Source organism: Cyanistes caeruleus, chromosome 11, assembly GCF_971803275.1.
Source record: "Cyanistes caeruleus chromosome 11, bCyaCae1.hap1.1, whole genome shotgun sequence".
In the NCBI taxonomy this organism is placed as follows: domain Eukaryota; kingdom Metazoa; phylum Chordata; class Aves; order Passeriformes; family Paridae; genus Cyanistes; species Cyanistes caeruleus.
The window spans coordinates 12,301,227-12,316,140 of record NC_141711.1 but is presented as its reverse complement, the minus strand read 5'-3'; the positions used below and the strand labels follow the sequence as shown (position 1 = coordinate 12,316,140).

The 14,914-nt window shown below is 40.1% G+C and overlaps 1 protein-coding gene across 1 annotated transcript; it reads right to left on the bottom strand.

Annotated features, from left to right (window-relative positions):
* Positions 1-2,539: 2,539 nt before the first annotated feature.
* Positions 2,540-13,477, bottom strand: ARF4 (ARF GTPase 4). The gene is made up of 6 exons (XM_086846777.1): positions 13,211-13,477; positions 7,149-7,229; positions 6,558-6,667; positions 5,343-5,414; positions 4,696-4,821; positions 2,540-3,817 (listed from the first exon to the last, which is right to left on the bottom strand). The coding sequence occupies exons 1-6, from the start codon at positions 13,275-13,277 to the stop codon at positions 3,731-3,733; spliced, it is 543 nt and encodes a 180-aa protein (XP_086702903.1). The 5' UTR covers positions 13,278-13,477; the 3' UTR covers positions 2,540-3,730.
* Positions 13,478-14,914: the final 1,437 nt, after the last annotated feature.

Here is a 14,914-nt window from a genome sequence, read left to right as displayed (position 1 = left end):
GATGGCAAGAAAAACATCTCAGAACAGTAAGACTGCAATTGTGAAGTTTGGAAGAGAGATTGTATTACTTATAAAGGCTGAGCTCCCCTTAGAACTTGGAAGAACATACTTTTCCTCATTTTTATGTACTGAGCCGTTACAACTGAGTTACTTTGTCTTTTCCAAGCCCAAAATATTAAAAATCTGTAACTTGTCCCTACAACCAGATGATGGAGCTGCTCAGAGAACAGACTTGCCTGGTGCTCTGCCTCTCTTCGGAGAAACAGCAATTCCCTCCCACTTGCTATGCTGGCACTTGGGCTGCTGCCTCTGTTTTCCTGCAGACTGGGGAGAGGGAGTGCACAGGGAAGCTGGAATCTGCAGGAAGCAAGTGGTGAGGACAAACACAGCACTGGACCAGGTCCTTGCACAAGGCAGATAATCCTTTACTATGTTTAGGAGAAATTCAGCCCTGTGAGCTGATGCTGGGGAGTATCCAGACCCAGTATCCTCCATTTAATTAGGAAACTGCAGCAGCAGAGGCTGCCAATTGCAGCAATTTGTCAGGAACCTGTTGCATGTCTGGAATGAGAATGCAGCACTAGCATCTAGATTAGGAAAGGCACAGTTCAAAAACCCGAGTTTTTTAGGGTAAGAGAACCCTTAGGTATACCTTTGGCCCAAAGCCCCCACACTCCCAAGCTGTATTTACATCTGTGTAAGGTAAGATGGTGCTTCCTAGTGCACATACATTGATTTTAACTCCCATTTTGGCTCCCCCTACACCTCTGGACCTTGCCCAGGAATTAATTCTTCCTCTCTAAATCACATCTAGAACCCACATTGGTACAAGTCGCATTCTTGTCTCCATTTTATTTCATAAAACTAAACTTACCTGTACTTGTTCCTCATCAACTGGAAAGCTCCATGCCCTTCACAACAAAAAAACAGGTAGGATTTTCTTTCGCATCTTGGTAAATATGTGTGGGATTTCTTTGTTTTTGTTACTCTACTTTCCCAGACCACCTGTTGAAGGAAAAAGTAAAACCTCTTTGCCTACTACTTGAATTTCCCATCTCTGATTCATTAAACTCGAGACAGTGCTTCCTCCTGCCTGGCTTTTGTCTCAAGAGGGAAAAGTTTCTTCTTCCACCTTTACAGAAGGATTTCTTAGACTAACAAGTGACTAATAACTGGGCTCTGAATTTTAGTTACTGGCAAAACACAAACCAATATTTTATACAACCTGGGCTATTCTTGTAAGCAATGAAAAAAATGAAAATCATGCATGTGCTTAATATTTGAGAAATAAATTGTGTCACCATGGTCAAATAAAAGAAAACCCACTCATTCTTTAGTGTTTTGCTCTCTACAGTTAAGCTGGCCATTATTTCTGACACACTGAAATAAAGCCTCCTGTATCAAGTATTACTTGACTACCTCCCCAGTGCAGTAGAACCTACACATTTGTTTGAATACATAAGTTATACTGTGTATACAAATAAAAATTTCAGCTACTGGAACTCAGGATTTCCTGTCACTACAGTGAATGAGGAACACATTTTTAGCAGCCTCATGCCTGTTCAAGATTTTGAACTCCAGGGATAGCAGCTCAGTTCAGGTATTTGACTTCTGATAGGGAAATGACAAACCATGTTAGTAACTATTAACTTTTACCTCTAACTGTGTAACAAGTTTAAGATAAACAATTGTTTATCTAAATCTACTGGGACTGCAAAAACCAACTTCTATGAGGGACAAGCTGTCTCTTCTGAACAAGGCGTACCTTTTATAGTTTAATTCAAGGAACTGCATTGCTAGAAATGTGCATCAACAGCTACTGATCAAATGCATGGGTGTATCAGCTTTGGTTAATAAGTAATCAGTAATTCATTAAAGGTGCAGGCAAAGCCCTTCTCACCTTACACTGTCTCCTGGGTTTCCGTTGCATGTTGAAGACATTTAAGGACTGTAAACTCAGAATTGTTCCCTGCTTAGCTGTGCTCACAGTAAGAGCACCTCCTAAGAACTTAAACCTGACTTACAGTAGAAGCTGCCCAGGAATGTGTTCTGAACCAAAACTAGCTTGAGTTTACCAGACCTTGTCACTGGGATTTCTTGTAGCAAGGGTAACCAGACCTGGGTGGAAAATGAGAAGCGCTTAGCCCGAAACCGTAACAGAATCATGCTTTGAGTTCCTAAAGACATCAAATCATTTGGACAGCACATTTTAGTTGAGCAATATTTGCTTCTATACAGCAGATAGGCAACCGAAAAATAGATTTTAAACTACCCAGTAGTTGCAGCCTCAAAACACATATTCATTTACACCTTTTGAACTACAAAGGTGTAAGAGGACAGAAATATGTAAACAGGGCGTAGCAGCTGTACAGAGATGATTTTTGGGGGTGATTATCAGCATTATTATAATATTTGCTATATCCCTGTAAAAGCACTCAGGTTACCTTCCCAGCTAGCCATCAACAGAATGTGTGACTCTCCTGCTGGGACTCACGTAGGTTTTGACATGTAGATAAAACTATGAAACAGACATGCATGCTTTTCAGGCAGTTCAAATTTGTTTTATTACAATTTTTTTAAATTGTTAGTATTTTCAGATCTGGACATCTTGAAAGGAATTTTAGATTTACAACTTCAAAAGACATTACAGAATTATGTAAGCCCCGATGACAGCTACTCTACTGCACTGTATACAACTTGGTTGCCTCCCTTCCATGTCTCATTCTACACAGCTCCAAGCAAGTGAAAATCTGAGACTGGTATTCATATTCAAGCTGCAGGAAAGCTCAGTATACGGAGAAAGAATAAGTGATAATTTACATTCAACTATTTCAGGAATCAAGAAGAGCATACACAGAACTATACATTTTATAATTTTATTAGGAATAATTCCAAGTGGGTTATGAAGAAACTAATCCATTGAGTTTGATGAATTTTCCAAAATTTCCTTATGAAGATATGTTCACCAACAAACAGTAAAACTTCAGCAGAATTATTATACACTGGGCAAAAATAGTCAGGCTGATACCAAAAAGCAACATGCAACATAAAAAAAAGATACAATATAAAGGAAGACAATCTGCTGAATATTAAAAACAACCTCAACATGAGCTCTTCGCAACCAGCACAGAACTATTCTACCCATCAAATCCAATTCACACAAAGGCAAGTTGGGCTGACAGAACCCAAGGATTAATAAAATGTTCCTCAGTGCAGTAGATTTGTATAGTGTTTTAGAGCATTTCCTTGGCTTGGAACAAGCAGTATTAGGAAATCTTTTTGGCAAGGGAGAGAAATAAATACATACGGAATGCTACATTTTTAAATCAGCAGACTGTCTGAGGAATGAAACAGGGCATCAGTAAACTAAGAGTAGAAGGGAGAAAAAAAAATTAAAACATTAATTTATTTGGGCTCAAAGAGTATTCAAACAGATCTTAAACATGTCACAATAACTATATTCAGGCATTTAGGCTAACAAGGGGAATAAAATCAGAAGATACACTTTTTCCAAGTTAAGGAGATTTTTTTACCCAAGCATATTGCTACCTTTGCAACATGTAGCTCGGTAAACAATAATTGGCAACAAAACAAGTTGAAACTCTGTAATATCCTGCCCAAATATCAGTTCCAGATACTGTAATAACCAAGATGCAAACTAATTTTGTTGTAACAAGCCTAGACCACTTATATCAAACATGTCCCTGGTGAAAGAGTCATCCAGTTGGAATTAGCGTTTTGAGAGTTCATTTGACAGCCAGTCAAGTCCCTCATACAGACCAGTTCCTTGTGTAGCACAGGTAGCCTGGACGTACCACTGTTAATGTAGAACACAAAAATTAAATTTAAATACTGACAAAATGCAAGCTATGTTATGACTGTATGTGACACTCGTTAGGTTGTTATAATTGTGTTATAACAGCATTCTTTAAACAGCATTTTGTGCCGTGAGTCAAATTGAAAAAATGGTATTTTAAAAAAATTTTGAGAAGTACATGTAGTGTAGAGGAGGTTCAGACATTATCCAAAAACTCAAATGTTGGCCTAGTAAAGGCTACAGCATAGTTTGAGGCATCAAGAAACAAATACAGAACTTGTATTTGGTTTACATGCTGAAAACTACTTCTTGTCTCTGAAAGATTGCTCTTCAGGAAGTGAACATGGAATTATCTACATGAATGGACCTCTGAAACAGCTTCTATGGTCAGGATCTTAGTGTGTCAACACAGACACAAATGATTACAAATGGTGGAATAGTTAATGTGAAGCAAACCTGTGTCTCTAAAGCTTGAGCAGATAGAATCTAATACTTCAGAAGCTATGTAATTTCCTCCTGGAGGTAGGAATGCAGAATGCATTTATTCTCCCAGAATACTGAGAAAACAGGAAAGTCCATCACATACTTTGTGAAATGCTGGATGTCTGTACTCCAGTGACAGACTGGATGGACAGTGATTGTATGTTTTCAGAAAAGGTGAGAAATTAAACATCTACAACAGCTGAAGGCACTGGATTATACTTCTAAATCACTTACTTTGAACAAGGATCTGAATTAAGCATTATAAAGTTCAACAGCAGGTGTGTGCATCTTTCTACACAAAGAGGTGAAAACTACCCTTTCCCTTAGAGGAACTTTATGTTCATGATATATAATAGAGGGAGAAAAGATTTCAGCAGACAAAGTTTAGCACTTACAGTTCTGTTACGCAGAGACTGAAGGCCTAGTTTATCTGTCATTTCACTGATTGCCATGGCATTTGGCAGATCCTGTTTGTTTGCGAACAGAAGCAGCACTGCATCTCGCAGTTCATCCTCCTGAAGCTATCAGAAAAAGCAGGCATGTTATTAAATTGCCACAGTTAAGTAAGTCAGTTACTTCAACAAACATTAAAAATAATTGAAACACTGATTTAAGGGCTGTAAACATTTTCATTCTTGCTCCTGAAGTCATTAATAAGTATCGAGTGAAATTTAACTAGTATACAACAGAACTCCTGCAATTAAGGAAGCCACCTTTCAATTTAAAAAGTTTAAATTTATGGGCACCTTGCTGATGAAATATTCTCTAGCACCTGAACAGCAATCTGTTCTTCCAAAATTATTTTCTGCTGCATTTTTATCAAGGTTTCATGAATGAAAGATTCTGACACATTATTAGTTTTCTACAGAGTGAAATTACAACTTGGTGCACTATGTGACCCAGAATTACCAGCTGAATACAAGATGCACTGTACAGACTCCCTAAAACTTTAAAATCCTAAATCTCTTAGGGAACCTGACAAACATCCAAAAATCGGACAAGTCAGTCTAACAGTGATACCTCAGAAGACACTGATATTTACCATTTTCTGCAGCTCTTCTGCTGCTTCCTGGATTCTCTCTCTGTCATTGCTGTCTACCACAAAAATGAGGCCCTGTTGAAAGTTAAGCAGATTTGAAAAAAATAATGTAAATGTGCAGCACTATCTTAAAACCGCCAAAGTATTCATATTGAATATTGTAATTGCTTACCTAAGAAAGTTGACAAATTTAACAGAAATTTCTGTAAACAATGTATGATGTGGGTCTGAACAACCACCTAAGTCTCAACTTCAAAATAAAGTTAGGGGAAAAAGATGCAGCAAAATTACATAAACTAACTCTTACCCCTCCCCTTTCACTTACTGTATTGAAAATCACAAATGCTTCACCATCTCCTGTGTCACTGAAAAAACCCACACCCTTAAAGTAATGCCTGAATTTGTTTTAAAATGTTTCTATCAAACAGTACTTCTAATGGCATCTCTGTTATTCAAGTGTTCTTCTTACACAATTTATTCTTAACTTTTCAGTCTGAAAACCTTCCTTTTATCACTCTCTTCAAGGAAAGAGAAGTGTTTTTTTTAAGTATTTAGTAACAGGACAGTAATAAGGAACTGAAATTACATATTACTCTATTCACAACAGTATGGTGGTGCAAGGTCCCTTTTATCAATCCAGACCTCTGTATTTTTCTGCACCAATCATATAAATTATGCTGCACACAAATATCATGGAAACAATTCTATATTCAACATAAAAAAATCCCCAAACTTACTCCAGAAGTTTTCTGATGCTAATAAGCAATTTACTTCACTACTTGTGAACCAAAGGTATCACATTTATATCCCAAAAACTAACTGCAGTCACCTCAGTGCGAGGCTGGCACTTTTAAATCAACTGGTAACAAGATCTTTCACCGTATCTTAGATGCTCAGCTTACTAAAAACACTGACAGCATAGTAAAAGCCATGTATTTTAAGAGTTCCTCACTAGAAATCTGTTGCTCTGGCACATTACAGAACACTGGTAGATCCTAAAGGACTTGATGCTTAAGAGGATACACTCACAACTAGGCTTGAAGCCTTCAGGGAATAAATTAGATTCAACTAGAATAAAATTTGGGTACCCTCAGAAGTTGCAGGAAGTAGTACAGAGCCTTCCTGAAAGAAAGAAAACAGCTTTCCATACGTACTCTAAAAAACCCAATGAGGCTTTACAAAGTAAGTCTTTAACTAGTGCCATCTAAGTACTCTTACCTGTGTGTTTTGGAAATAATGCCTCCAAAGAGGTCTAATTTTATCTTGACCACCAACATCCCAAACTGTGAAACAAATGTTTTTATATTCTACCGTCTCCACATTAAAACCTAAAAATGAAGAAGTTTAATTAGAAATAATTAATTCTAGTGTTAAAACATAATTCTAACCATGTTAAAGATAGATACTTCCTAAGGTACACATCTCCCAAGTATGTATAAAATGGCTTATCAATACTGAACTGGTAAATCAGGAAGAAAACTGACTGAAGGGGGAAAAAACATGAGTCACTTAAATCCAAGTCCAAGTGGTTGAGCAAATCTTTCAGCCACAAACTGTGCAGCTCATGGTGTTTGGGGAAGGTGGTGCTACTGATCTGTGCATCTGCTACTGGCCGTGATCTGCCCATGATCACTGGGATTCTGGTCTGGATGTCTCTTTCGTCTGACACAGTTACATTATGGCAGTATCAGACAGTTCATGTTGTCTTGATTCTTACTCTAAAAGCAAAGATAGCAAATCCCTGCACCCTTCAGAGGCCTGTCAGGTTTAGAGCAACAACAATAAAGATATAAGAACTGGTGGTCTTACCAATAGTGGGAATTGTGGTGACAATTTCTCCTAGTTTCAGTTTATAAAGAATGGTTGTCTTACCAGCAGCATCCAAACCAACTAGAAGGAAGAGAAAAATTAATTTAGTTCACAAACGGAACTACAACCTGCTAATTTAAAAACATGTCATTTTACATGCAGAGTACTAGGATTTTTTTACTGAGAACAGCTTTTTTAACACTCTTAACTCATTGCTGATAAACTACTCTATGTTTTTCCCTATCTCCTCTACCCAGCACTGAGAGAGAACTAGTCACGAAGAAAACAAGCTCAGTAAGATGCTTCCATTCACAACCTACAGGCTCGCAAGTTTCTAGTAATCTTCCTTAGTATTTGTGTTAATTAAGCTTTATCATTCATGTTGGGAAGTTACTTTTGTGTAAATCAGGAAGATTTTAAAAGCTTAGCAACAATCTATAAGCAGCACACAATTTCTAACTGATCACACATTTGTTACTTCACTAACTGGGGAAGGCCTCACTTAATCTCCTGCAGAGCTCAGCTTCACAGGCACGTGGACCAACTGAATGGGCACTATACGTGAAAGGCACTTCTTGTCCCTTATTCCAGCCACTCCTCTCTTGCTAAAACATTTCTTTAGCACTGACATATACATCAGGAATCTCTCATCATCCCTCCACATATACCACAAGGGCTGTAGGTCTTCTTCAGGATATAATTTCCATTCAGTGAGATCCACTACAATGCTTCCATTAGGAGTCTCCTTCTAGTGACTGTTGGTCCTTACAGAAGACCTTTTGCACTTAAATTTACTCTTCTGTTTCTAAAACAAAACTTAAGCTTGCTGGTTTTCAATGTAAGCTATGTGGTAAATATGGGTTCCTTCAGAAATAAAATAAAATGAGCCTAAAAGACATTTTTTAGACATAGCACCAAACTGCAAGCATACACTGTACTTTTCTAAAACTGTTTGTGAAACTGCTTATTGTTAAGCATTTTAGAACACATAAATAAATGTAACTCAAAATAGAATTCTTTAAATTAGAAACCAATACCTAGCACACAAGCACCTCAACAAACAGCAGGTACTAAACACTACAGCACAAAATATCTATCATGTCATTACTAATGTCAGTAACATTTTGCCCAAACAAAAATACCTCTGATCAAAAGAATTAATTAGTATTTTTGCAAGAAACCAAATACTATCCTCATTTTATAAGGATAACACACATTCTTAAGCATTCTGAGTTAACTTCCTATTCTGCAACTGCAATATATTAAGCTTTAAGTGGCTTGCTGACTTGCCTATTAACAATACAACTGTCTCCTCAGCATTGCAAAAAAAGGGGGATTCAAAATTAACTGCCCTTTCAGAATGAAACCAAACTCTTGAAAAACCTCCTTTTTCTCAAGACACAAACTGCTGTTGTAGCAAACTAATTTTAAAAACCCTATCTACAATTGTCCTATATTCTAATAGTGTGTACAGGATTAAACATACCAATGCAGTTTCTTTGGTAATGTCATTGCATATTAAAAAAAAAAAAAAAAAAAAAAAAAAAGTTGTTTAAATTCTTGATGTCATGACAGCATGAAAGAAAGGGGGTGGGAAGCTACCATCAAAACCAAAGCTCCTTTACTCCCAAAATGCCCAAAATGAAATTTAAGCGGTTTGAGTTTGCTATTAAGTGTTGGTCTCCTTCAGAACCACACACAAGCATGAACAAAAAAAGTCACGGTGCAGCAGAAATTAGACGAGAACTCGCAAGTCATGAAACTTGTAAATGCCACAATTTTCCCCACACCAGTTAAGTGTCAGGTCACCTTACAAAATCCTCTAAGCTGACTTCAGAACCCTCAAATACTCCACCTATGCTGAAAGCTGATGTTTTTACCAGCACAATGCTTGAAGCCCAGCACTGTTTTCACACAGCTCAACCTCATATAAGCACTTGTAGGACACACAGATCTTCATAAGAACATATAATGCCTGTACATGATATAATAGGTTTCTTTTCCAGTAAATTAATAATAAGATAGTTTAGTGAACCAATTAGAGTTAAAACTACTACTCACAACTCTTCTCTGATTGCTCCCCACCAAAGAGATTACTCCGTTATCAATATAGCACTGACAAGATCTGTTAAAATTAATAATGTAAGAAAGATGCCACTGTCTGCACAAACGGTTGGAGTGTATTTGAGGTTTATACTAACAACATAGATAAAGACAAAGAAAAAAGCTAATCTCATTTCAAAGAATGTACACAGGGTATTGAGATCTATTTGAAGACATGACTCAGAGCTAAGAAATTAGAAACTAGCCAGAATTTTAAACTACTTGCTATATTACGAAAATACTGCCCCAGTAACCCACTCTACCCTTGTGCACCTCAGTGGTGCTGGCAGAAGGCTACAGTGCCTATGTAAGCACAAAGCCCAGACTTTGCTTAAATCCACTCTTACAACTCTTGATTAAGCTGTTGGACTTTGCACTGAGGCAGGCTGAGTTATGGGGTTATGGGTATGTATTTTCTTCTGACTTCATACTTGAGGCAGAAGCTTAACTGAGGGAAGAACGTTACGTAAATCCCCATTACCCTATTTGCAAAAACTGCCTCTTTTGGCCAAACTGCAAATGTTATGAAGTCTAAAGAAGCAAGTCATGTAAAACATAGCCTCCATTCATATTTCTTACTCAAATTTGCAATTTACCACCCTTTAAAAAAAATTCAGAGCACTAAATCACATTTAATCTTTTGAGTTGGTAACTCAAAAGTGTAACTATTGCTTTTAGTAATGCAAGAATAACCAGGTTTACATTTGAACTGGAACACTAAATGTAAACCTATGAACTACTGCCACATCTTAACTTCACCAAGATTAAAAGCCGCATCTTAAATCTCTAAACAAAGTCAATTTCCAGTTCTACATTTTCACTGATTCTACTGCCTGACTGGCCATTGTCAAGACCAAGGTGTAAGAGACTCAATGAAGGGTGTAATATTAAGTCATTGTACTGCAAAGCACCAAGATTACAATAAAGTACAAATGGAAAGCATAGACCTGTACTTGCAACCATTCACCTTTAAACAGAATCAAACATCTTCTTCCTCTAGCTGGAGAAAAAATACCTACAATGCTTTCAGGTGCTGCTAAAATCACTGTGGTTTTAAGCCCTTTATTCCTCTTAGAGTGTTTTATTTACAGCCTGTCAGTTGTGTTTCTAAATCTCAAGCTTCTAGTTCACTTGTCTTAGGAACATCATCCCTGACCACATCACATCCTTCATTAACCAACTTCCTACTCTGATCACTGGTGGCTGAGTATCAAGCTGCCTCTGTTATCACAGCACAAAACTTCATAAAAACTACAGGAAGCTAACAGCATGCAAATCAACAGTTGTGTAAAACAACACCTGCCTAAATAAGAAACAGTTAAATGACTATGATTTGTTTTACACTGACACAATTCCCAAAGAACCTGACATTTTTCCACCCAATATATTTAATAATTACCTTTGTATTTGAAGCTCCTGAGTAGTTACCATGTCAGTTAACACTTGCACAACTACACCAAGACACAGAACACTAAATTATGGTACTGAAAGGAGCACAGTGAATCTGTACCTCTTTTTTCCAAGGACAAAAAATCACCAGTGAAGAGTTTTACAGACAGGCACATGTAGGGTTAGGACTCAATGTTTCTACTCTTAATACCCCAGTTGCCTAATCTGACTTCCAGATATTCAGCCCTATCCCACAGTTCTTTCTTTTCCCTCATGTTATGTATAAAGAAAATGTGTGAATCTTCTTTTCATGCATTTCTTCCAAATAATAACTTAATATTTTTGAAAAATACTTACTTATACAAGCGTATTTTTTAAAAAAACAATGTTTCAGTAGCAGTATAACATTAAATGTCTAATTCTTATCATAAATGGAATTTGAGAACATAAAATATTAACTGAGTGCTGTTGGTAATAGTCCCTGATGAGAAACACTCAATTTCTGCAGAACTCAATAACACAGTCTGTTTTAGAAGCTAAATTAACTCTAATTTATCTTCAAGTCTGCAGAAACAGAAGAAAGCTGTGAAAAGGAAGTCAGAATTATAAATTAATTAATGTTGATATTACTCACATATTTTTCCCCTAAGTATTTTACCCCATAAAGTCATTTCTTAATTAGTATTCTACATAAGGAAACTTAAATGTTTGGCCTTGTACAGCCCCATTTTCAATACACTGAACATTATAACCTTGAGGAAAAGTTTTAATTCTATCCCAGTATTCATTCAGACATCTCTCCTCAAAGTGCTGGTATACAGTGTAGAATACTATGAAGAGATTATTTTTAGTGTTACAGTTAAACACAAATTGTCATATTCACTGTAAAATTCTGCTTCTATACATCCAGTTTATGTCACATAACACACTTTTACCACAACATACCCCAGGTTCTACTCTCCTATACTTCTTAATAAATACAGTCCTGTGCAAATACAGTACAGTGTCCCAGTTCAGCACTGCATTTTAATACAAGGCATTAAAACAAATTCTTTTAAGAAATATAAAAATAAATTAATTTGAACCAACTGCTAGAAAGTGCACCTTCCAAAGCCATATCTAACCTAAATTTGACCTGATTTCCTACCAATGAAAAGCCTTGCAAGTGGTTTAGATCAGTATGACATCACTTTCCTGTTTTCAGTACTTTGCAGAAAGTAACAGAACTGCAAATATCACAGACACTGTCTCATCCTACATCCTATAGTCAAGCTCACTTGAAGACTTGACTTCATTCATTAAGAGTCATATGAAGAGTCTGGCTGTTAGGGAGACAACCAAATCACCTCCTTGAAACCAACACATGTACTAAACTGTCTTGCAGGCTAAAATTGGATTATTTTGAAACGGATGAGAGTCTCTAACTTCAGTCAGGTAAGACACAATAAAAAATATTGGGTATGCAATAATGAACTCTGCCATCACAAAACATATGGAGAACCTAAAAGACTGAAATTTTTAAAAGCTGCACTACTGTGTCTGCTGTGCATATCCAGGTAGCACTAGGGATGGGTGTGTGCCAGGAAGTTTCACAATTAGAACCCACTCCCCTTGCTGGCTATATCCAAACGAGCAATGCATTTAGTTCCTTAGGACAAACTACTTCAGTCAATGGCCATGAACCAAATTCCATTCACTTTGGTAACAGAATTTGAGAAAAATTTAGAGGCTAAGAACTGTTTGTACATAAAGTTTGCAGGGGTGGGTAGGTGGGTGGAAGAAGGCAGGGAAGAACTCTTAGCGGAGGAGGAAATACCAATGCAGTATGTGCTGGCTTTGACCTTTTGAACTATAATCTGAAAGTGAGAATCTTCAAGACCCACTGACTTCAACTCCTACAAAGTCCGTATCAAGGGAACATATCATTTCCAAATAAATAGATATCAAAAACAAATCATTAAGAGGGGAGACAGTAAGACAAAGCAAGCGCTGCAAGAGCTGCCTAGAGAGTTTTATCGGTTCGTACACGAGGCACAAAACTAATGTCCACAGAGGCTATACAGAAACGCCCTTTCACAAGAGTCAAGATACAGACTACAGCTCCCTACAGCTGCCGAAAATCGGCCATTATACGGCAGTTCTTACGCCCCTGGTGTTGCACACACCAGGCTTTGTCACATCCTGCTCGCGGAGCCGCAGTGCCGGGGCAGAAGGGCTCGCCCGGGGACACTGGCCCTGTCCGGCCGCAATTCCATCTTTGTTCCACGCGCGGCCCGGCGCAGGTGCGAGAATGGGGCTCGGCCTCGCCGGGACCGGCGGGCGAGGCAGGGAGGGGAACGGGCACACGGCGGGAGAAAAGGAAGGGCCAGTACAGCCCGATCCGCACCCTCTCCCCTCCCCGCTGCTCTCCCAGCGCCCCCCCAGCCCATGGGACGGGCACAGCGCGGTGTCCGCGCCCCTCAGCCAGGGACAGAGCGATTTCCCCGCCGTGACTCGCGGCCTCCCCTCCCGCGTCCGACGGGACTCGGCTGCGCGGCCCCGGCCTGTCCGGGATCCGCGGTGGCCCTCACCCATAAGGATGCGCATCTGCTTCTTGCCGAAGAGGCGCGAGAAGAGCGAGGAGATGGTGAGGCCCATGGCGGCTCCGGCGACGCTGGGCGGCGGCGGGAGAGCACTGAGGGAAGGAGGGCGGGAGGGAGCGCGGCCCGGCCGGTGTGCGCGCACGGATCCCTCCGCGCGCGAGGAGAGCCCGGCGGCGGCGGCGGGTGCTCTATGACCGGGGACCTCGCTCGGTCTCTGCCACGTCACGCTCGCCGCGGCCGCCCCGGTTCCAACGCGGACACGATCACGTCACGCTCGCCACATCCCCCGGCCGCAGCACCGCCCTCCGCCACACGGCCCCGGCGAGGTGGGGACTACGGCTCCCGTCATACGCTGGGCCGCTCTGCGCCCCACGCTAATTTGCAGCTGCCGCGGGGCACGACGGGGGATGTAGGCGGGCGTGCCCGCCTACCCCGCGCAGCTTCCGGGTCGCGCGGGGCATGCCGGGCGCGGGCGGACCCCGCCCGGGCTGCGGGGATAGGTGGCAGCTCCGGTAACGCTCCGGTCCAGCCGCCGGGCGGGGGCACGGCAGCAAGTGCCGCTCCCGGCACGCAGGGAGACACTGGTGCAACCAGTCCTCGGAGAGGCTCCAAATGTACCCCAACAGCGACAAAGATATTTAATAAAAAAAAAACCCTAAAACAAACACCTCCCCCAACCACCAAACTGACACAAACCAACAAAAGGCAGCGCTGTGACATACTATTCTATTATAAATTGTATATATAGATCCACTACTACAGTAACTAATAGGCAACTCGCCCTGACCCTCGCAGAGGCCCCGAGCTGCAGCACAGGGCGCAGCTCCGAACTGGCTTACGGGACAGGGAGCACCAGACCCAGGCACCTAAGAGCAGAGTAAAACTGAACGGAACTAGGGTCAACGTTCTATTAACAGAAGGTATTTGCTCATCCTTTACTAAAGAAAAACATTGTTAGTGATCTTTGTTAGGATAGTCTTGAACCACATCCTAAGATCTGGCTACTAAACTAGACAATTGTGGCTGGTCTCACAGAACCATAAAATGGCTTGGGTTACATCATCTCATTCCACCCTCTTGCCATAGACAAAGGCCTGCCACGACACATGACTCAGTGTCCTGCACAACCCACCCTGAACGCTTTCCAGGGATGGGGCATCCACAAGCACTCTTAGGTGGCATGTTGAAAACCTTATTCTAATTCTAAATTATGCTCCTCTGAACCCAAAACCTGATGTAAATTAAGATGGAAAGTTGTATCTTTATAAAATAAATCAATCATACCTTAAATCTAGTTCATGCCTGTGATGGTTATATGATCCTGATCAACCATGAAAACTATCAGGAAGCTGTAATCTAAGGTGTCCAGTTCTAGGTTTCCAGTACTTACCTATCTTCTATTCAAAGCACTCAGTATTTACTCTTCTTTTTTTTAGGCTAGGCAAGTTAAGCTTCCCTGTGCTTGAGGACAGTTACTTTCTGGATCTCCAGGCTGGCCTATTCTTAGTGTATCTATCATTAACAGATACCTTTCACTATTTCAGTTCTTTGAGTATAATCTAACAAACACTTGCTTTAGAATCCAGACCCTGCCATTTGATTTGCTGAGGATCCTGCAGCTGTTATAGTCCAACGACAATGCATAATCAGACTACAACACCACTCCCTCTCATTTCTGGTCAGCTCAGGGGT